Genomic DNA, 23,549 nt, shown 5'->3' on the forward strand with positions numbered 1-23,549 from the left:
CGCGGTACTGTTTCGCGTCGGAATTAAATACATGTCGTACCATCATACCCATCGAGGTTCATCTGTTTATTGTGGAGCCAATATAAGACATATATTGGGTTATTTCGCCGGCGTGGAGGCGTTTATGAGTTAACGTGTTGATAAAAATAATACAACTTTCTCAGAAGCGGCCATGCTGAAATCCTCGCAGTGACGACTTGTTTATATTCTGAGAAGATGTTTGCCAGACCGTTTCGTGTCAAATCCAATACTGCAATCAAAGGCTCAGACAGGTGAGTCAGTGCTGAGGCTGCCGCCCGTCAATTCGCCACAGATTCGTGCTGGTCGACATTTATATGTAGTTATAGTTTATATATTTTATTTAGGCTGCGCAGAATTTTTCTTGCGTTAACCTTCAAACTATACAGTTCCAGCCCTTGCATTTTATCGTTTGTTAGTTGTATTTACTGAATTGAGCAGATAAAATTAGATCATTGTCAGCTGGCAACATATCAGTGTTTAGTTGTGGGACTGTATATTATTGTCAGTTGTAATTTAATATGACAGCGTCTAAAATAATACTGCAAAGATGTATTTTTCCTAGATCTATGAAATGATTAACGTTTTAGATGTATTTGTTCATGTCAGTCTGACTTCTTATCCAGCCCAGTGTTATAAAGAGCAACCTCTGCTTATTACGTTGCTAAGCCCTGTGTTTACCAGCCATGATACAGTCTTAGAAGAAATGTACAAATAGCAAAGTGCAATTTTATCTCAGACACAGTATTTTGAATCCTTTTTGTGAATGAATAGTGTGTATCTTTTGTGGCAGTTCTTACTAATATGACATAATCCCAGGACTGAGACTGTTGTTTTTGTTCTTACCTTTAGGAAAAAACTCAAAGCTGACATATCCACAATCTTTCCTTCACTGTCTGCTGATGAGCTGTCTGAGCTGGTCCCCAACAAAGAGGAATTAAATGTGGTGAAAATTTATGCACATAAGGGAGATGCTGTGACACTTTATGTTCTTAATAAAAATCCTCTGTTCTTTGAACTGGAGAAGCGACTTTATCCTACAGGTGAAAAGTTGACCTTTAAGTTGCATTGAGATGAGTGAGTTGAGTTGAGTGGATAAAATGCTTTAAGCTCCTTCAGCTAAAGTTTAACAGTGCATTGTCATCCTTTTCAGTGTATGTGCTTTGGCGCTACCCTGGTCTCCTACCAACATTCAGGACATGGCCTCCTGTGCTTCAGAAGTTGATAGGAGGTGCAGGTATGCCTTTTTTCTTCATAATCAAGACCTGGACAGACGTTTAATACTGTATATTTCAACTGATATACAGCAAACAAACACTGAACTTTGTTTCTCCAAAGATCTTATGCTGCCTGGTGTGGTGGTGCCTTCAAGTGGTCTCCCTGAAGTAAAACCGGGCGACTACTGTGCTGTCACTGTGGCGAACAACAAGTAAGCTGTGATAAAAGATTTGGAAAGCATTTTGACATGTTCGTCACAGATTTCCATGTGATGTTGTTCCTTTTCGGTTACAGAGCTCCCGTTGCAGTTGGCACAGCTGCGGTGTCCAGTACAGAGATGCACAGATTGGGTATGAAAGGGAGGGGAGTGTGTGTCCTTCACACATACATGGATAATCTGTGGTGAGTAGGTCCCATCTTTCAGAAGATATTTTTGTGAATGAAAGTTCAAACATTTCTTGTCCAAATTAGGTGAGGTTATTGCTACAGTTCTCATGTCTGTCATGTTGTCCAGTCATTATGAGACCAAAGCCACTGGATGGTTAACTTATCTTAGCATAAAGACTGGAAACATTTGGACATAGTGAGACTGAAGGTAAAATGAATCCATCTACCACCACCTCTAAAGCTTACTACTTCATATGTCATGGCTTTAACCAAACTAAGTCTAAAGTATAAAGACATCATGTTGGAATTTATTTCTTTTCTTACTTTTTTTCCAAGACAAATCACCTTCCATGACTCTGCTGGTTGGAGTTGTATCAATCTTCTTATCTAACTCTTAGCAAGAAAAGCAAACAAACTTATTTCCCAAATCGTCTAACCGATTTTTGAATATTGAAATCATTCATTTTTTGCTGCATGTGATCTCCCCTCTCTCTCCTGCCTTTCCTGTAAGAACAGTAATTATGTTTAAAGGATTCACTATGCAGCCCTACAGTTGAGCAAAACCTACACGTGTTTTCATGCACTTTTTTTAGGGCTTTTGGAGACAAGTCAGGTCCTCCATCTTTACCATATGCAGAGAGTGACGGACAAGGGGTGAATGGAGAGGAATGTGAGGTCAATGAAAAAGAAGAGGAAGAGGTTGAGAAGTGTGTGGAGGAGGTACAGAGTCCCAGTGAAATGGTGACTGATCAACCCTGTTCTGGTATTGAGGAGCTGAGGCTGACTGAGCAGGAGGAGGAAGAGAAGGTTGAAAAGGGTAATGAGGAAGAGGAGGAGAACCAGGATGACCAGAAAATTATACAAGGTATCAAATTTAAGCGCATTGCCTATTATAGTTATTAATGTCATTTAAAAAAGATCGCTTTCAACTTATAGAAGTAACAATATCATACTTCGTACCACATTTGCAGTGAATAACCTTTTAACAAGACTCATAAATAGCGTTATTCCAAAATCAAATGAAGACGTTCACTGAGAAATGTTGGCAAGAGAGGTTTGAGGGCTTGCTGGGTTAGTTTTGCAACCATGTGGCTGTGTTTTGTACAACTGGAGAATTTCTTTTTATCAAGATTTTCTCATATGACAAAATGGGAGCATGTTCAAAGAGGAGAGGATGTGACCCAGGTCATGCCCTGATTCCACAGAGAATATGGATGCCTTGCTGTTGCAGTGCTTTCTCCATGCTCTCAAGAGCAAGGTGAAGAAGTCAGAGCTCCCTCTGCTGACCAGTACATTTCTCCGAAACCACATGTTCTCGTGCTGGTAAAGTACAGTTCATCTTTTAAGAATTGTTGAGGAATCATTTAATTTTGTTCTTTTTTTTTTTTTTTTAAATAGTAATTTATTTATGTGTATTTTTTTTTAGCCCAAGTGGAAAGAAACTTGATATCAAGAAATCCAGCTACAAAAAGGTATGTCAAATGTCCAGATGGGAAGATTTTGCACAGATAAATAAACACATTTTTAGTTCCATTAAAACATTAAAACAAACATATATTCAATGTTTCATCCAACAGCTGTCCAAGTTTCTACAGGCCATGCAGCAGCAGCATAACCTTGTGCGAGTGAAAGAATTGGCCAAGGGTGTGGAGAGCATTGTGGAGGTGGACTGGAAAAATGAAGAGTGAGCCAAGTGCTTCCTCAAATTAAAGATGTTATTTGTTTTAGATTTAAACTCACACATCACACACATTCATATTAACTAGCTCCTTGCTTTTCTTCTTTATTACATTAACATTTTTTAGACTGCGTTCGTTCCGTGTTCCCGAGGCGACAGATGTTGAAGCGGCGCCAGAGCAGGATGGAGGGGAAGGAGGAACTCCATACAGTCCTCCTGAGATCACACCTCTGTACTCTGTCTCAGCTCGAGTGGAGCCTCTCTTTATGGATGCTAACAAGAGGTGTGTGTGAGTGCTGAACATTCTTATTTACCTACCTGAATCCAGAAGAACTGTTCTGTAGCTGACCTACCCTTGAGGGGATAAGACAATATTCTCCTTTCAATTAGTCTGAAAACACTGCCTTGTTCACCCCTCCCTATAAACACTGAGTGGTTTTCTCTAGTGATTGGTCGATATGCCATGAGCAGTCATCATTTTGCATTATCACTGACAGGTCCAATATTTTTTGCATCCGTAAATGGACTGTTCTAATTTAGTGGGCTTTTAGTCTGACTGACCACTCAAAGTGCTTTACTACACAACCCAGCACAGACGTTCATACACTGGTGGCAGAGGATAACAGGCAAGGTGCCACCTGCTCATCAGGAATGGCAAACATTCACATAAACACTCACACATCGATGGAACAGCCATTGGGAACAATCTGGGGTTCAGTGTCTGGCCCAAGGACACTTACATAGGTAGACCGCAGGGGCCAGGGATTGAGCCACTGACCCTCCGATTGTTGGACGAACGCAGCCACCTCAGCTGCCCACAAAATGTGATTGTTGCATTGTGAGATTGTTACCAGGGAGAAGGGTACATGCCACTTATACTAATACTATTATTATATGGTGGTGGGCTAATGATGATGAGCCTGCATGCACAATCAATGCCAAGACCATCAAACTGAAGTTATTCACACCACTTGGCAAGTCAAAAACAATTACTGTGCAAATTATGGATGCTACAGTATAATTTTAAAATTTATCAATCAGACAGTACCATTATATATTCCAAAACACCTCCTTTTGCCTGCCGACTGTTGCTGCTTTACAGAAGCCCACTTGAGTCCATAACATTCTACTGCTCCTGTTGTTTTCTCGCCATGCTGTCTGTTTCTAGTTTGTTCTGGGTTTCACACACTTTGCATGCTTCCACACAATTGGTTTCCCAACCCCTAACCTCAGCAGCTCATGACCCGGGCACCCATCAATTCATTTTTCCTGCTATCCCACCCAGTCACAGAACACATTTTAGCCAAAGCCCTTCACCCCCTCATCCATCACACTCACACACACATACAAACATGCTGTGCTAAATTCAATCACAATAGCACACTATGTTCCCTTTATCTGGTAGCTTGTGTACAAATGTAGGCTTTGTAAAAACTATTTTCTGTCTTTGGGATATACAAATTACGTAACCTAACTACATAAGTCTGAAGGTACCTTGACAGAGTCCTCACATATGCACATATATTCTTGTATTTATGTGTACTTTGGTGCCCCTACAGGAAAGGAGCAATACTGCAGCCCACTGAAGTGAGAAATATTGTCACTGAGTATGTGAAGAAGAATGAACTGGTGGATGAAAATAATAAGAAGTAAGTAGATGCTTAAATTTTTACAAAAGGAAGTTGGTGTACTGTAGAGTGCGCTTTTTGAAACCAAACATGTCAACATATCATTATTACAGCCACAAGAGTATGTGAGTGGATTTCCATTTCACAATCAAACCGTGTGCTTGTCAGCTGATATATGATTTGGAATCAAACAACACTGAAAACAGAGTTCAGTTTGAGTTAGTTTTTTCCCATAACTGGCTGCATTTGAAAAAGGGCAGCATTAATGTCCACAGAATAAATGTAGAGCTAAAAACTATTGTGCATCATCTGATGCCAAATAAATTGACAATGATTAATGGAAGTCATTAAATATTTTCAGCCATGGAACTAGCATAGCTTAACAAGATGGAAAGTTCTCTGATGGGTGCCATCCATCCATCCACTGTGGGATGTGCTATTGTAAAACAAGTCGCTTCAGTACATTTTTCTCTTCTTTACAGTTATGTGACCATAAACCCTGCTCTGTGTGACTGCTTGCTAGAGAAATCAGAGTACCAGGAGGTAGATTCTCTCAAGTGGGATGACCTTTTTAGCAGGTAAAACATAAATGTTGTATGCCACACTGATGCTTATATCCAGGGGCGCACATAACTGGTATGCAGGTATGCAAGTGCGTCAAAAATCAGGAATGCATAATGTTACTACTCATCTTTGTGTGCTTGACGGTCAACATGCTCAAGAATGCAAAGGGGCGTAGTACCACAAATGAAATTTCGCGTTATGATTTTTGTCTCGCTTGCGTACCTGCATACCAGTTATGTGCGCCCCTGCTTATCGCCCACCCGTACCAGATTTGCAAACCCATAATCCAAATCTGCTCTGTAAACAACAACAAAGCCGCTGCTGACAAGTCTGATACTGACGACATCTGGTTTTATAACCACTTCAAAAACAAGATACACCATTAAATAAACAAAGACAAAGTCCATAATGATTTTACTTCTTTTACCCTTGAGCAAAATCCATTTTGCTCCCTGCTGCAACAGAATGAGTAATGAATATGTTGTTTGTGGAAGAATCACAGCATGTGTTGGTGATTCTGGTTGAAAAAAGCAAAGATCTCCCTCCCTTTTTCCACTCCAGGGACTTGTTAAGACCTATGATTCAGGATTAGTGTTGACCTGTATATTTTTAAGGGTAATTTGGCAGAACAGTTTTAAGACAGCGTCAGAACTTGTCATTACAAAGACTGTTTATAGTGAAGACAAAAGAGATGATGAAAGGCTCAGTGCCCTTTTCCTTTTTAGGAAACACAAGACGGATTTCCATTCTGTGATGTCACCTCAACCATTTTCATTGCAAACCTCATCCTTGCGCTCTACGAAAAAGCGATGGAAAGAAGTATAAATACAACTGTTTACATAGTTTTTGGTGCTCATGTGCTATACATTACTGTGTTATTTTCACAGGACGTTGGGACGAATGCAGGAGTGCTATCAAGTTGTTTTCCCTGGACAGGCACCCATTATAAAGAAAGGCCACATTGAGCCTATAGACATCTCTGTGGCTTCTCGAGGATCGAATAAGAAGGTGACATTTGTGACAGTCACTTAATTTGACAGCTGTAGCAGGGATTTCTTCAAGTTTTTTTTCTAGTAAAACTGATATATGAAAGTTTAACAAGATAAAGAGTGAGGGTGTACTTCTGTACAGATTGGTTGGTTTGGATCTTCAAAGTTAGAACAATGTGTCCTGAGGTGGACTTTACTGACACTAGACACATTGCAATTGTAACCACAAATGTCAACTTCATGGTGGCTCTATGAAAAGTCATGGGGTCATCAAAATTATTCTAAACTGTGGGCCTCAGCAGGGAAGCCGAGACTGTCCCATCCCCGGCCACTTGCAGAAGGATATAATCCCTCTATCGTGTCCTGGGTCTGCCCCAGGGTCTCCTCCTGGATGCATATGCCCGACACAACTAACCAGGGAGATGTTCTGGTGCTCAAACCATCTCAGCCGGCTCCTCTTGATGCAAAGGAGCAGCGGCTCTATTCTGAACCCCTCACGGATGTCCGAGCTCCTCACCCCATCAGGCTGAGCGCGGCCAGCCTGCAGAGGAAACTCATTTCAGCCACTTGTATCGCAATCTTGTTCTTTTGGTCACTACCCACGGCTCGTGACCATAGGGGAGGGCTGGAATGTAGATTGACTGGTAAATTGACCACTGACCTCTTCTCCATGACAAACTGGTACAGTGTCCGCATCACAACAGATGCTGCTCCGGGTCACCTGTCAATCTCCCGTTCCATTTTACCCTCACTCATGAACGAGCCTCAGAGATACTTGGGGTAGAAACTCTCCGCCGACCTGGAGAGGGCAATCCACCCTTTTCCGGCTGAGAACCATGGCCTTGGATTTAGAAGCACTGATCTTCATCCCAGCGGCTTCACACTCGGCTGCAAACTGTCCCAGTGCGAGCTGATAGGACTACATCATTCGCAAAAAGCAAAGATGGAATCCTAAGGCCATCTCTAAGGCCAATCCTCTGCCACTTGGCTGCTTGTGCTAGTTATGGACAAACTGTGACTTGCACAAAAGTCCATTAACTGAACAACACTTGGGTTCAGATGAAGTAGGCCATTCCTTCCAATCACACCCCTCCAGGTCACACTGTCATTACCCACATGAGCATTGAAGTCATTAAAGGAGACTGAGAGTTCCAGAGCCCAAGCTGTACGTGGAGGTGAGCCTGGCTATATCTAGCTGGTACGTCTCAACCTCTCGCACAAGCTCAGGCTCCTTCCCCACTTGTGAGGTGACATTCCAACAGGTAGCTTCACCAACTGGGGAATGGACTGCCAAGGTCACCACCTTTTGTCTGCTGCCTGATCCACACTGCACCAGACCCCTTTGACTGGCCCTGGCCGTGCCCCATGGGCAAAGGCCCATCCACTAGGTGCTTGCCGGTAGGCCCTTTCCCCAGGCCTGGCTCCAGGGCAGGTACACTTGTCTTTGGTTTTGCCTTTCATAGAGGTCTTCTTTATATTTGTATAAATTATTTAATACAAACATTGACCTGTCTGCACTTCAGTATCTTACTGGCTGACGTATATACAATACAGATATGTCAGCAGTAAGAAAATATCAGTTAATTTATCAGCCTGGCTGATTTGTTGTTCTAGCTCTAATAGTTTCCATATGCTACTTGTAGGTGACTCTGATAAAAAACCTGGAAGTGTATGGTTTGGATCCTGCAATCGTTGCCTCTACTTTGCAGCACAGAGTCCAAGCCAGCTCTGTCTTACAGCCCATCCCTGGATCCAAGGACAAAGTCCTGGTCCAGATCCAGGGCAACCAGATTCAACAAGTCAGCTGTTTGCTGCTAGGTTTGTTACTTAATAGTATTTTAAATATCTTATAATATCGCTCAATTGGTTCATCTGTACAGAAAAGTTTGCCTGATCTTTTATTTCAATTTCAGATCACTATCAAATTCCTCGCAAGTACATCCAAGGACTAGACAAAGCTTCAAAAGGTGGCAAGAAGAAGTAGCATTTCAACATGCTATACCAAACATTTACTGTCTTTAACTGCTTTACTGTATGAAAGCACAACAAACACAATTCACGTAATAAAGTTGATTCACTATCATCTTTTGAAGACTGAACTGAACTGTTGTCATGGTGAGATAATCCAGTGCTAAGAAACTGATGAGCTCATTTATAACCATAGTGGCAGGGTGATTCATTTCTGACAGACACATTTACCACATTTTTCTTAAAAGGAGGAACATTTTTAACAAACCAAATTTATTTTATAATCACATGGTGCTTTTCTTCTCTCTTTCATGTGACTGTAATCAGTGTTCAGCTTTTAACATTTTATTGACTATTACAATTTGCGAATTAAATAGTTTCCATGCATGCTACATGTTTTTGCACCATTTTAAAAAAGCAGTTTCACTTTCATACCTGAAAGACCCACTTCAACAGTTAAGGGTCGGGTGTCTTGCGTTGGTAATAGGGTATATAAAAGATTTTTAAAAAAAGGTTTTATTTGTGCAAAACACAAAGAAACAGGGACACAATAAAAGTAACTGAAACCTGGTTTTAACAAGACTATTTTATGTTTCTTAATTGAAAACAGCATTATTTAGCATTGAGTAAGTCACCACACCAAAGACAAATTCAAAATTCCTCACAGATTTTGCCGTTCTTGATTTGACTTTGTTGTTTTTGTCAATGTTTTCTTTATTTTCTTATTGACAGTGACAATGGGGCTGTGTGCAAACAAACAGCCTCAGTTATGCTGAGGTCAGTTTTCTGTGGTTGCCAATCTAGTGTTCCTTCTGCAAATGTGCTCTTTGAATTTTTATCGTGTAGTTTCTGAAGAACTTTTAGTGGGAAAAGATGATCCAGTCTGTTGTTTTCCTGAAAGCAATCAAGATTTATTTATCCTGTGCACCCAAGGTTGTAATTTCCATGTCCACCAAGTGTGCAAAAACACTTACACAAAACATAATAATAATGATAATAATAATTGCAATAGATTAGGTAGTGAAAATGGTCCAGGATGTTTCATAAAGGAGGTACAGCACAGGCAAAAATATGGTCCCCATATGTTCTTATTGTACACCTTTTTTTTTTCATATTAACAAAACAGAAGGTATCTTCAATCCAGGAGTGATGTGGAGTGGAGGATTTCCACTTGACAAGAATCTGGCATCCAACCAACAAAACCATGAAGATAGACAATTTGATATTGCAGACATGAGGGTGACTCAGCATGAGTCAATGATTGCAGAAGGTTTGACAGAGATCAAGATAATATATGAGACTGTATGGAATATTTCAATCCAGAAGTTATGCAAAGAGGAACAAAAGAAGGATATAGAAAGCTGGAGATTAACGACTTCTGTCACCTAACAGGAAATTGTTTCTATTGGCTCACTTTTAACAGCATTATGATGATTAGGGCAATTAGAATAGAACTGAGCCATCACCAGTGACTTATTAGTAACACAAATGCTTTTCCTATGACATGTATTTGTACCACTGCACTTTGTTCATTTAATCACCAACTTGAATGAGGAATGCTGGTTGTTTAATTTCACGCGTACCTAATGGCTGCAGTGCACTCTCGAGCTTGTATTACGTCATAACATATCAGTATTTATTTTGGAAGTGCAAGACATTTTGTTGCTTTTTATTGTATTAAGTATTAAATGTTTACATGCTATATGCGTTTAGGTCATATAAAGAATAACTTCCCAGATAAAAGGCTTTCAGTACACATTTAGCTAGCTGAGAAAATGTGAGAAATATAAGTAGAAGAAATTACGTAATTTTGTTAGCAGATCAAAATCATCAAATTATGAATTAACATATGGTACAAATTAAGATAGGAATAAATGCTTAAATATTAGAATGTTCTTTGTTTTATAGACAATAGCTGTTAAAGTATTCAAGGATAGTACATATTCATCATGGTATTTCTCTGGTTCTGATGACACGTGTAGAATATTACACACAAAAGTGACAATAGCCTGTCAATCAGGCCTTTGTGTTTGTTCATTCTGGGCCTGGAAGGCCTGTTGCAGGAAATTAATTATAAAATGTCAAATGCCATGTCAAACAGTGGTGATGTGTGTCATGATTGTTAACAAGGAGGCAAAGCCATCTCCCTTTTTAATAGAGGGACAGACTGAGTAAAACATCGTAATAAAAGAGATTTAGAGTGTGTTTTAGAGGTCTGTGGTTCAATTTATGGCCTCATCTGCACAGAGAAAGTGATTAAGCACTTATGACTGGCATGAGATCATTTCCTCTGTTCCCAGAGGGAAGTACACCTGTATAAACTGCCTTTAGTGTGTCAGTAATTGTATTTATTAAAGACACAGAGGAGGTTTTATCCGTCTAGAGTCTTTTTTTTTTTTTTTTTTTTTTTGCAATAGAGAGACATCTGTTGGACACAGGCAAAGAACTCTTGCCGAAACTTGGACTGGGTACACACGTACAAAAACATGTCGGCAACCGCATTGCTCAGGCTTAGCATAGTGCCAGTGTCTGCTGCTATGTTTATCTGGAGGTTATAATCATTCCCATCCATAGGGTACATGTGAGCCCGGGTGACAGACAGCAGCATAAAACTCATAGACACAGTTACCAGAAGCACCACAGATTTTCTTTTCCTGGAGCGCAGCAGAGGCATGACTTTATTTACCCTTGAAGTCAAATCAGCAGTGATATGAACCCGGTTGCTCAGAGAGATTAGGTGCAGAGTCAGCCCATTAAGTGTGAGGATGATGATGAAGGGAAATATGTAGGCTGACAGCGTTTGAAACCAAACCAGGGTGTGATTGAAATGAGATGGGGCCTTTGGATTGTAAATACAACTGGTCTGGTTGTTGTAATAGACTGATGCATTAGACCAGTAATAAGGAATGGCAAAAAGATGACTGAAGAGGAAAACAGCCATTATAGTCCATGCTGTACATCTGGGAGTGCAGATTTTGGTTTTTATTTTCCATGTGATGATGGCAATAAAACGCTCCACTGTAAACACAACCACCAGCCATGTTGAGGTGTTGTATGCTCCATAGTTGAAAATGTCTCTCAGGTTGCACCATGGATCGTAACTCCAGAACGGCTCCTGCTGGTGGTACTTTAGGGAAAGCTGAAGAACCACGATGAAGATCAGAACAAGGTTGTCAGTCACAGAAACTGCCATCAGGTAGAAGGTGCTGGATTTGGACAGCATGCAGTTCCTCTTCCAGATGATCAGAAAGCTGATGGTGTTGGCTGGGGAAAAGATTTCTGTCAAACTTTTCCCTAAGAACTAACACTCACACCATTGTTTGTTAAATATCTTTATCTGCTAAAACCTCCATTGTGTTCATTGGAGATGAGCAGGTTATGTACAATGGGTTTTACAGGGTTTTTTCATTGAAAACAGTTAAACAATCACCATCACAGAAAGAATACACTAAATCATAACAGATCGCAGAAAATTACATGGTACTGATAGCAGCATTTCTCCAGGGATGGCAATGTTGGTCACCACTTAGCTCCAGACTAAAGTATTTAAACACTTTGATAGACTACCATAATATTTTACAAATTCATGGTCTCTAGAGGATAAATTGTAAAAAGTTTGGGGACTCAATGCCTTTTTGTCAAGACCTGCCGTGAGGTTAATGTTTTTGTTTTGTGAAATCCCTTGACAATGACAAAATGGTTTTGTGATTCAACATGCAATTGTTTTATTTGATGCACATAATGTTTGAACATGTAAGTAATAAAAACAAAACACTACACTTGTTTCTACACATCTGCATACACAGACTTATACACACACCTTAAAAGTAATCACTGATAGAAAACTGCACTGTTGCTGGGTTTTTTGCTGAGCTGAATTTAGTGGTGGCAGTGGTGGTGGTGGAGGGGTTATTGTGTAGTCTGTGTGGTATAAGCTGGTCTGTAAAACTGAGCATAGTCATACATCATAAAAAATTGTTTTCACAGTGTGGTACAAATTGTAGTATTGCTGTGAAAGCAGCTTGCTGCCCTCTTATAAGAGCTCCAGAAATAATAAAGGGAACAAATATGAGGTTTGCAGTCATGCATAAGACTGGAGTTTTTAGCCTAGCAGCCAACACTTCTCATGTCACAATCTTTGTATGACCATAGGGAAACTGATTAACAATAACAAAAACAAACACAAAACAATAAGAAACGATGTACTATGACTGAAAATATAACACTCAACTCGTAAACAGGAGAACTGTACAAGAGGTGAGAGACAAAAGGGGCGAAAACAATTTATAGTACCACAGAAGAAGAAATGAGTACGGAGGGGCTTTGATAGTTCCGGTAAACATGGAAACTGTTGAGGCTCTGACAGCCATGCTTTTATACAGTCTAGAACATATTTTGTGTAATTATAACAACAGTTATAGATTTGACCAGGTTACATATAGTCACAGTAAATGACATTTAATGACACTGGTGCTGTCTGTTGATATGTTGTTGATAAGATAAGATAAGATAAACCTTTATTAGTAAACTCTCAAGAACATATGATGAACATATCTCATCATAACTGTTGTTAAACTAACACATTAACACGAAATTAACACTGCAACAAAAGAACCCTGGTGGGAATGAAAATAGGAAAGCTGCAGTTACATGGTATATTAATCATCTTAATGAATTAACCCTAGAATGGTCCCTGTAAATAAGATTCATCTCTCATTTGTGTTAGCATACGAACAAGGATATTGTTTGTGTTCTGTATGTTTGTCCCAAACCAAAATGTCTCTTCCATGTCTTATCCAATTTGGCTCAAAATCTGTATAGGCCAACATTCAGTCAAATACATTTGTACTATTCATGTTATTGAAATTGACAGTAAATGTCTTGGCCAACTGATGTAGCAAAGACAGACTCAGTTTGAGCTGGATGTCCCACTGTTGAAACTTTGACATTTTGAGGTCTTGAGGATCTGACTTGGATCATTTGCAGTAACACTTTACTATTGATATTTCAGAAATAGTCTCCATTACTCCATATTTTCAGTGTTTTCAGACAGTTTGTTCCACCCCCATCTGTACACATCATGTTCACTGAAGCCATTGCCATCTGTTTGTCTTTAGGAAAAAACTTTCCAAAACTTTTTACAGGGTTGACTAGAGGCAGTGTGTGGTACACGTATTAGAGAAAAGTAGCTATGGAAAGTTCAATGCACTCTGTGCTGAAATACAAGAAATAAACAGTGTTTTGAGGCATAGGTGGTCTCCCCTTGTGAGCCCATTCTGCTGTGATGCTAAAAGACTCACTGGTTGAGTCTATCTGTCTATGAGCTCAAAATGTGAAGTGTCACAATGTCTCATGACTCATAAATTACAAATGCAAAACACTGACATGTGAAGCAGAGCAAAATCAGCAAAATTAAGCTGATAAATGCAACATCTGCACAGCATTAATTTGTTTTCAACAAGTCACTATGATGACTAATACAGTGGTAAATAACAAGTCAATATGTTTGGACTATCTCACTGGTCTTGTTGTGATGTGAATCAATAAAGTATTTCTGATTCTGATTGATTTCAGCCCAGTAAGACACTTAATCAAAAATTAGATGTCAAGACCAATGCCAGTGTCTATTAAATAGGAAAAAAAACCCTCTACTTGATTGCTGTTTGTTATTGTTATTGTTTTGATGGTGGCGGTGGTTGTTGTAGTTTATTATTGTTGTTATTGTGGCGGTAGTTGCTGTTGTTGTTGGTTGTTACTGTTGTGGTGGTGGTTGATGGTGGTTGTTATTGTTGTTGTGGTGGTTGTTGTTGTAGAGTACAGTAGTAGTGCCGAAGAAGTACAGAAGAAAATTTGGTTTCTACACTGTGATGTTGTCACTCCTCACAAGCAAACACAAAGATCACATTAGATATAGAGCTGTGAAATCTACTATGTGTGCATTTCAAAACACAGTAGGTAGATACTAGTTACCCTGATATGTATACATCTGAACCAAGCAATCCAACTGATAAGCAGCAGCAAGTTACAGCACATGAAAATCTCACAGTAACAGGCCAATAGTTACTCAAACATGTGAGGCACCAGAACTGAAATTCACAAGAATCCATAACTTGAATGTACTGTTGAGTAGCACATGATTGTAAAACATTTGGCATTAACTTATGCATACATTTCTACAATCAATATACATTTGGAGTTGGCAATGGAACATGAAACAATGGAAACATAAGTAAAAACAATCAGGCCAAAACCAAAGCAGGCAAGACCAGCCCAGATCTCAGCTCAAGGCTGAGTGCTTGAGTGTTTTTGTGAATTATCTGGGCCTCATGGATGAATTGACATGTCAGAGATCTGTTGACTTTGATGACCCCTTAACTTTTCATCAGTGGAAGGCAGGATTGTATTTCAAATACTTGGATTTCTGACTAAATGCCTGTGAAACTATTGCCACCTTGTGAGTCATATGTACTTTGTTTTGTGCACAAAACAGGCTAACATGCTGAACATGCTAAACATTATACTAAGCAGATAAAGAAGTATGCTAAACAGCAGTATGCTAGCATTGTCACTGTGAGCATATTAGCATGCTGATGTTAGAGTATAGTTCAAAGCGAACTGCAGCCTCACAGAACCACTAGTATGGCTGTAGACTCTTGGTCTTGTTTATGTATTGTGGGGCATTTTCATAATTTTATTGGATGTAGTTAAAGGCATGATATCCCACACAAATTTCAACAGAGGGAGCGCAGAAGTGCAGCCTCTGATTGGGTAAACCAAGGCTTGACCTACAAATACACCTACATGGTCAATGACTGCACGGACACCAGCTTGTCTCACCTCTTTCTGTTTCTTTTTCCCTTTGTCTGCTCTATTGACTTTCCTCCCTTCCTCGCTTTCTCTCTCTCTCTCTCTATTTCTCTGCAGAACATGTGTGATTGTCAGTAGACTGGACAGCAGGGGAGAGGGCAGATCTAATCTATGTGACAGGAGAGAGAGAGAGAGAGAGAGAAGGGGGGGAATTAATATGTGCTGGACAATGTTGATGTTTTGGCGAGCCAACACAAATAAATGAATGTATGGGAAGCCCTGCAGAACACAAGTAGAAAATGGCCACATGATTTAATGTGCCAAAATGTGGAAGAGATCTGGTCTTGTACACATCCTATTTTATGTACTTGGCATAACTTCTTGAGGTTGACCTTCTTGTTTTGACTATGTAGATGATGGAGTGATATATAGCCAGTTGGATCGCTTTGGTCCAAGCCGGGTAGCCATGTCTCTCTCAGACCCCTCCCTTGTATCATCAAGCTTTTTTTTTTATTTTTTTTCCAAAGACAGCATGCAAGATATTAGGCAGGGATAGTGAACCTTAATTCTCAGTCTTCCAGCATTTTTTCATCATTGCATATATCTGCATATGAACCAAAGGGTTATATAAAACTTAAATAAAACTCCAAAAATAGCAAAAATTAAGCACCTTGTAACTGGGGCTGAGGCAAAAGCATCTGGACTTGGCTGTACTATCACTATACCCATCCAAGAAATAATTGAGCACATAACCCCTGAGACAGACTGTTTCACACACGTGTGCTGATTACTATAGCAGACATGGAAGCCAGGATTGAATGATCTGTTCTCTGCAGAGGAAGATGATTCATCTTGCTCCGTTTAGCTCAGCGTGCAGCAGGGGTCCCTGCTCCTCCCAGCCACAACCCACTGAGGAGGACGGGATAAGAGTTTACTGATACTGTGCCAGCAACACAAAAATATGAGTGTGATTGCTGTGTGGTGCAGAGGTTGCGTAAGGCTGTAAGCCAGTCATTAGGAAAGATGTTTTTAAACATTTCTGAAATCTGCATTTGGCACCTCCTGGCTATTTAGTAAATGATTTTTTGCTCCATTTTGTTCCAGTTCGTGTCTTTAAAAATAATGAAGGAGGCAAATGTTTCAAGGAGAATATCTCATATTTTGATTTGTCATGCTGTGGCAGTAGCGTGTCTAAAGTCTAAAGGATTATGTTAACTAATGATTCCACTTGCACTGGTTTCAATTGAGATAACAGACCTGCTAGTTGCATAATGGGTGTGCGGCAATGCTTCTTTTGTGCGCACATCAGGATCACTGAGGTCGTCATGCATCACTACTGCTCCAATTTACAGCTGAGAGGATGAGAAGACCAATGTGATTTGGGTGTAGTTATAGGAATTATTAATCTGGTTCATCCTTTTATGGTCTGTCATCACCAGCTACGTGTTTTAATAATCCATGAACAGCGTTTTGAGCATTCTAATGTGACTCATGAAAATAAGAAAAAAAAAAGAATATAACCAGTAAACCAGGGTTCTTTATATCATATCTGTCTTGTTATTCCCCAGTGAAGATGAAAATCCTACCACCATTGCTAGTTTAATTTGCAGTCGAGAAACAACACAGATGTGAAAGGATCTCTCAGGATCTCTCAGGAGGATCACTAGTGACTGTGGTATGAGATGGTATGATAAATGCAAATGATCCTACCAGATGAGTGTCTCCATACAGGATAAAAATGAAACTAAATCTTTGAAAATAGTTTAACTAGAAGACAAGGAACAGACAAGTATAATATACTGTTACCTACTTACAGAATGACATAAAAACAGTACTGATAAAATGGCAGTTCACCTTAATGGTAAGGTGCCAGTAATCAGCAGTGATTTGCCAGGGAACTTGCAGACACAGCCTATGTCGCCATCTGTTGTTCACCATCCAGCACAGCAGGAAGACTTAAAATATCTAAAGCAGATAGACAGCAGTACACAAAGGGTTACAGCTTACAATGCCTGAACAATAACGGCACTGTAACATGTTGGCTCTGAGTCAGAGAATTCAGTACAGTTAACCTCACTTGAGCACTTTGAGACTTACAGTGATGCTATTTATTGCATGGTTATTGTATTGGTTTGCAGAAGAATGTAGTATTTATTTATATCCTTCTGTGATGTAAAAAAAAAAAATGAAATTGTAAACTTTAAATAAGCACAATGTTATTCAGTTGAGTTTAATTTGTGTCAGTAAAAGCTGAAAATATATCTCAGGAATACATGTGGTGCTTTGACAAGGAATATTTGTCCAATTCAGCAATAGAATATCACAGGAAATCATGAAAATAACATAAAGGTTTATGCAAAGATAACCATCTTAAATTAATAGTTCAACATTTTGAGAAACACTTATTTGCTTCCTTACCAAGAGAAAATTGATATTGTCATCATTAAGTCCTATGGGCTAAGTGAGGCTAAGTGAACTTCAGTTGTTTTAGGTTAACGACTGGAAACAGACCTAAATATAAAAATGTCACTATAGCTTCATATTTATTTTAAAGACATGAGTGTTTAATTGATCTTCTTGATCAGCACTCAAAAAGAAAGCAAGGAAGGGTTTTTTTCCTAAAATCTTCAACTATCCCTTTAAATATAATGCTAACTGAACATAATAGTGATGAAATGTTTCTGTACTTTACTATCTGAGTTGAAGGATTTAATTGTTACAGTTCCTTTCATCCAATGCACAAGATTTCCACCAATCAACTAATGGAGTTTTTCTATTAAACACCTGCAGAAAACATTAGCAGACTTTGCTACCTACACATTGTTCAGTTCACTTACTAAACAGGCAGTGCACCCTGGGTTTCAGGATACATAGAGTGAACTCAGGAGAAGCTGCTGCCTGTCACTGGTCCATCAGACAGGCCACAGTACGTCAGCATGCTGAGAGGATTGAACTGGATTACACCATTTGACATTTTTCCCCAAAACTGCTTAACCACTTTGATTAGAGACCTAGAAACTCCCCCAAAAAATGTTATGATGAAGTGACAGATCAATTAAGAATACTTTTTTCTCCTTATGTTGATTGATGTGGAAGAATCATGCTTGGATAGAAGATAAATCAAGCACAGGGATGTGTCAATGCTGTCCCACTGTGCAGCTAGTGTGAGCAATATAGTATCAGTGTTATCTCAGTATCTTAATGGATGGTTTAAAATGCCTAAATGAAAGCAAATCAAACACACAGACAAAGATGAAATACAATACACATTCTTACAAGCTGTTCCTTTTTGTGAATGCATTTACTGTTCCATAATTGAAATGAAAGACATTACTGCCAGGTCTATGCTGTCTTCTGCTGAACAACACTGCTGCAATACACCTGGTCCCTTTAATGTTTTCCGTGCTGTTATTTGATTTTAATAGGGCAGGTAAAATTCAAAATGCAGACTCGATATCGACATGGACACTATCAAATATAAAACGGCCATAAAGTGCCAGATGTCAAGAAACATCTTAGCCTCAGTGTCAACATCAAGTGTCAAGTGAATGTATCACAACATAAATGTATTTGCATGAAAAACCGACAAAACAAGTTCACAAAATGACTAGCGATATTAGATTAGATGTCACAAAATGCATCTCTTTTTCTCTTAAAGACATTTTAGCAGCACCTTTTTACAGCCTACTTCATACTTGTGATCAATACTGTTCAATATGATCCTCGGCTTTATTGAACCCCTTTGGCAAGTCTTGTTGAATCAAAATGTCAGAGATCAAACTGAGGTCATTCAGGGGACAAAACCATAAAGGCTGGAAAAGAAGGCAGAAATTTGAAATTAGAGAACTGCTGCGTGACGCGGCATTGCTTTGGACTTTGGACAGTTTTGTACCACTGCAGGAAATTTGCACAAAGTTTGCCTTCCTCACGTGCACGCACAATGACAAAGTAGGTGAAATGTGGACATAAATTGTCAGTCCAATTATCTCAGAGTGTTTTGAATAATTCATCATCTGGGACTCCTTCATTCTTTTGCACCCATCTATCATCTATTTTTTATTTCACAGCCCTATTGTTATTGTCAGATGGTCTGGAGGGCAGGACCAGAGATCATTTCTGCCTTTGAATGTCCACGCAGAATCCAGCTTCAGGACAAATTCAGAAAAGCTCTTTTTCTCACCCCTCCTCCCAACTGCTTCCAGAGCACCATATCAGTCATAAATCTTAAACCTCCCAGGACAGCGTTGCCAATAATGACAAAGCTGCATCTATATGTATTAAAGGACATTTGCACATTGCATGTCAACTTCATGCCCTGCAGCTCTGTGTGATGTGGCACCATAGCAAATGATAGTGAGATAAAAGAGTTAAAAACAGGTTTAAGTTGTTCTGTCAGGATTTGAAGGCTATGTTTATTTTATTTCCTGTTTTATTTGGAAGATTTTCTCCTCTTGTGTCCTGTTTAACTTTTCAGTTCCTGTCTTTTTCTGTTTTCACTCCTTTTTTGATCGTTTGCCCTGCCCTGATTGTTTTCACATGTCTGTAGTCCCCACTCTCTCTCTCTCTCTCTCTCTCTCTCTCTCTCTCTCTGTATATATATATATATATATATATATATATATATATATATACCTGCACTCTCCTTGTGTGTTTTGTCAGTTTCTCTGTGTTTGCGGTGTTCAGTTTGCGCCCTCCCGTGTCCTCTGAGATCCCTGTGTTTCTTGTGTCTGCCATTATTGTTTCTCTGCTGGGACTATTACTACTTGGACTCCCAGTTGTCTTGCTGCCTTTTTCAATAATTTCTGTGTCACCTTCCATTTGTTTCTGTTTCTTTTGAGCAAGTTTGCCATTGGAATGTCATTCAGACTAGATATGTGTGGCTGGATTGTAACAAGGGGGGGCTGGGGGTCTTCCATTTTAAGAATGTCATCTGGTGTATGCCTTTTTAGGCTGTTTATTTAATAATCACTGTAATATAACATACATACTACTTCTTAAAATTGACTTGAACTTTCTTTTCCATTTCAACTGGTTTGTTTAAGAAAATAAATTTTATTTGGATGAATTACAGCCCATAGGTCCACTGGCTTTGGCCACACCATGCTTGTGATTAACAAAACCTCTTTCTTTTCATTTGAGAGTACCGCACTGATTAATCTGGTCTGTTTTTTTGTTCCTTGTGTCAATAAGTTTTTCAGTTGAATATGTGTGACAACAGTGAGGTGTCCTTTCAGGGCTGAGGTGCCAGAGGAGCCGAATAAAGAACAGCGAGCCACAGAGCAAGGCCTTGTGCTTGATCAGGAAAAAGGAAAAATGGATTTCAATCCAGTGCTCATGGCCTTAATCTGCAGGATTAGGATATCCGAAAGGTCACTCTGTTGTATTTTGTGCTTGTGTGTATGTGTGTGTTTGCAAATCTTTCTTTGTAGGTAACTTGTTTGTGTCTCGAGAGTGCTTGCATGTTTTTGCATGACAACATAGGTGTAAATGAGTGTATCAACAGTTGTATCAAGAACCACATGTTCAGCAGCAGCCGTCAGGCAGGGAGGGAGGGAGGTGCCCATGGGTTAAGAGCTAAAGCCGCTTGGCCCAGATGAAGATGGGCTCTCAGGCTCTCTGCCAATCAAAGCCCAGCCAACAGTCCATTCTCGCTGACTGGGTGGGAAAACAGTTACCACACGCATACTTAACGTACATGCAGATATAGTGTGGTGCATAAAATCATGAGGTATTACAGGGATGGAAACAAAGATGGATGGCTTACAGATGCTATAAGCAACATTTTTATATGAAAAGCAGATGACTTACTCAGCATGTGAGAAAAGGGTAGATCCTAAATAAACTCTGGAGTTCCCATCAGCAAATTTTTGCATTTTACAAATGCAACTTGTTTTGATTCACTCTCACCACTCTCACAGAGTTGTTTTTGCCTACAGCATGCAGCTGTTTTCAGAGAAAAATCAAATGTATACTCCTAGGCCAGAATCAAATAGCGGACAGACAAAGTTAGTGAACACAGTGGTACCATTTAGCTGTTGTAGAGCCAAGTGTTTTACTCAGCTGGGGGAGTTGGGGGGAGACCAAAACAGAGCTGAAAGTTTTCAGGTGGCCTGAAACTCAACTCCATATGAATAATAGTGGTACTCCATCTGCTGAATGTATAATAAAATCAACCATTTGCTAATGTTCACAATTGTATTGCAAGTGCATTTGCATCGACCAGTTTTTACTCACATCAGTTAGAGCATGAATTAACCTGAGCAGAAACACTGAATATGTGAAAAAGAAAATCTCAGAATATCACAAAAGTGTTTTTATACTTGATTGAGGTGGAAAACTCGGTGTACTTAAAAACAGAAAAATGCTGAAAATTACCATAGAAACAAATAAAGCATAACATATCTGAATCATGACATAGACGAGTAGTAAATAATGGAAGAAACCCACTGTTTGGTTTTGTTAGTGGATTGGTTAATCACAGAGCATTACAGAGAGTTGGATTCTGCTCAGTTTTGACTGTTTCCTGAGTGTTTTCCTACTTTTATACTCGTCAACTAGTCTTAGTTTACACTTCCCATTTAAATGTCGAGAAAATTAGTCGTATTCCTATACTTTATCCTCCTCATGCAAATCCTTGATTTTCTGAATCCTTGATTCTAACAGGCTATCTGTCTTCTTTATGGTCTTTTAAACACTCTTCTCTCACTAGGGTAACATGATTGATTACAGTCTAAAATGCCCCATTATCTTTATAAATTACCTATTCCACTCTTGTGACTCTCAGTTTCAGCGCCGTTCATTTTCCCTGCATTATTACTGTTTCTCTTCCTTCGTCTTTCTGTCACTCATTATGACTGTTTTCTGGTTTCTCTTACAGTAATTACACTGACGAGAGAAGAATGCGTGATGTTTAAAACATCAGCCCCAAGGTGAGACACAAGTGAACATGATGCAATCTGTATCTGGTGCCACTCAGTGAGGATAAAGTCTCTCTGAACATCTGCCAAACCTCAGAGATCATCTAACTAGAGTTGGGCACACAGTTCACTGTGACATAATGTCAAGCAAAGAAATACTAACGGTTTGGAAAAAACTGTCATCCATTAAATGCCAGTTGTGTTTTTGGCTGTGCTATCTTTATCACTAGGCAGGCAGTGAGGATTAGTGATGCTCTCTGAATTTCAGTATGGGATGATACAAGAATGTGACTGCAGCTTTTTAGTCTTTCTCAGGCACCTGTGGGTGTCTCTTTCTTGTTCATCTTTTCCTTAACTGTCTCATCTTCTAACTTGTCCTCATTTTACTATCTTGATCTTCCAATTTTGTATCTTTGTCACCTTTGCCCCCCATCGACTACCTCTGCTACATCATTTGCCGCAATCTATCATTTTTATCCAGTAAACTTTATTCAAACTCACCATTCTGATAAAATAATATGGTCTTGTAAGAGACACATAAAATTCACATATATTACAGCAGAAGCTAGACTGTGTAATTTGACACAATGCAGAGTTAATTTTCCTTTCCTTTATTTAAAAAAATACTCCATAGAATTTAGGAGGAGAAGGAGATAGTTGACTCAGTAGTTTATTTATCATTTTATTTATCTTCAAAAAGTCAAAACAGTATTGCAAGATCAAATTGCAATCAGTTTCTTTACATCAGGAAAAGCAAGATATGGTCAGATTTTATATTTCTCAGGGGGGAAAATGTTAAAGTTTAATCATTTTCTATGATGATAGTCAGCCAGGCTTTGCTTGTCTGACTGCTTTATCTGCTTTGCCAGAATCCATTCAGAACGTTGTCTCTTTTATGATCGGCATTAATAACTACAATATTGTGCTTGTCCTTGTTTGATTTGAAATAGTTGTATATATCTATCAATCTCTCTCTCCCTCTCTGTCTAGAGAGATATAGATACATAGATATAGATATAGATATAGATATAGATATAGATATAGATATAGATATAGATATATTTAAGTTATTCTGAGAAACAGTTTTCCCAGTATTAAACCCTGTGGAACACCGTATGGAATGTAATAAGATATGAAACATGCTCACCAACCCTTACAAAAAACTGTCTGCTTGTTAAAAAAGGTGTTAAAAGAGTCGCAGGCCTTTCCAGAAATACAGACTACATTTATCGATCTATCGACACACTCTGATAGATATCAGTTCCAGCATTTAAAGCAAGAAGAAACAGTATGATGAAAGAATGATGAAGTATTTAAAATTACTATTACTATTACTACTATGTTTCCCATAACTGCTTATAAACCCATTCAAAGC

The 23,549-nt window shown here is 39.1% G+C and overlaps 1 protein-coding gene across 2 annotated transcripts; it reads left to right on the top strand.

The window, feature by feature from the left end:
- On the top strand, nt 1–8,567 carry eif2d (eukaryotic translation initiation factor 2D). Of its 2 annotated transcripts, none has more exons than XM_046397600.1 (15): nt 1–272; nt 871–1,061; nt 1,172–1,255; nt 1,357–1,447; nt 1,531–1,638; nt 2,217–2,488; nt 2,829–2,946; nt 3,050–3,095; nt 3,201–3,307; nt 3,429–3,590; nt 4,861–4,950; nt 5,412–5,507; nt 6,381–6,501; nt 8,126–8,300; nt 8,396–8,567. In XM_046397600.1, exons 1-15 carry the CDS (start codon nt 217–219, stop codon nt 8,464–8,466), a joined length of 1,788 nt encoding a protein of 595 aa, XP_046253556.1. In that variant the 5' UTR covers nt 1–216; the 3' UTR covers nt 8,467–8,567. The 2 variants fall into 2 exon arrangements, with proteins under 2 accessions (XP_046253556.1, XP_046253557.1); XM_046397601.1 differs by having other exon boundaries at nt 2–272; nt 3,429–3,584.
- The last annotated feature ends 14,982 nt before the right edge of the window (nt 8,568–23,549 follow it).

The sequence above is a fragment of the Scatophagus argus genome, chromosome 8 (genome assembly GCF_020382885.2).
Source record: "Scatophagus argus isolate fScaArg1 chromosome 8, fScaArg1.pri, whole genome shotgun sequence".
Taxonomy (NCBI): Eukaryota; Metazoa; Chordata; class Actinopteri; family Scatophagidae; genus Scatophagus; species Scatophagus argus.

Bases quoted from the DNA above. Each gene is read 5' to 3' on its own strand.
- eif2d (XM_046397600.1), top strand. From the start codon at position 217: ATGTTTGCCAGACCGTTTCGTGTCAAATCCAATACTGCAATCAAAGGC. The intron at 273-870 runs GTGAGTCAGTGC...TCTTACCTTTAG, and splicing joins GCAATCAAAGGCTCAGACAG to GAAAAAACTCAAAGCTGACA. The intron at 1,639-2,216 runs GTGAGTAGGTCC...CACTTTTTTTAG, and splicing joins ACATACATGGATAATCTGTG to GGCTTTTGGAGACAAGTCAG.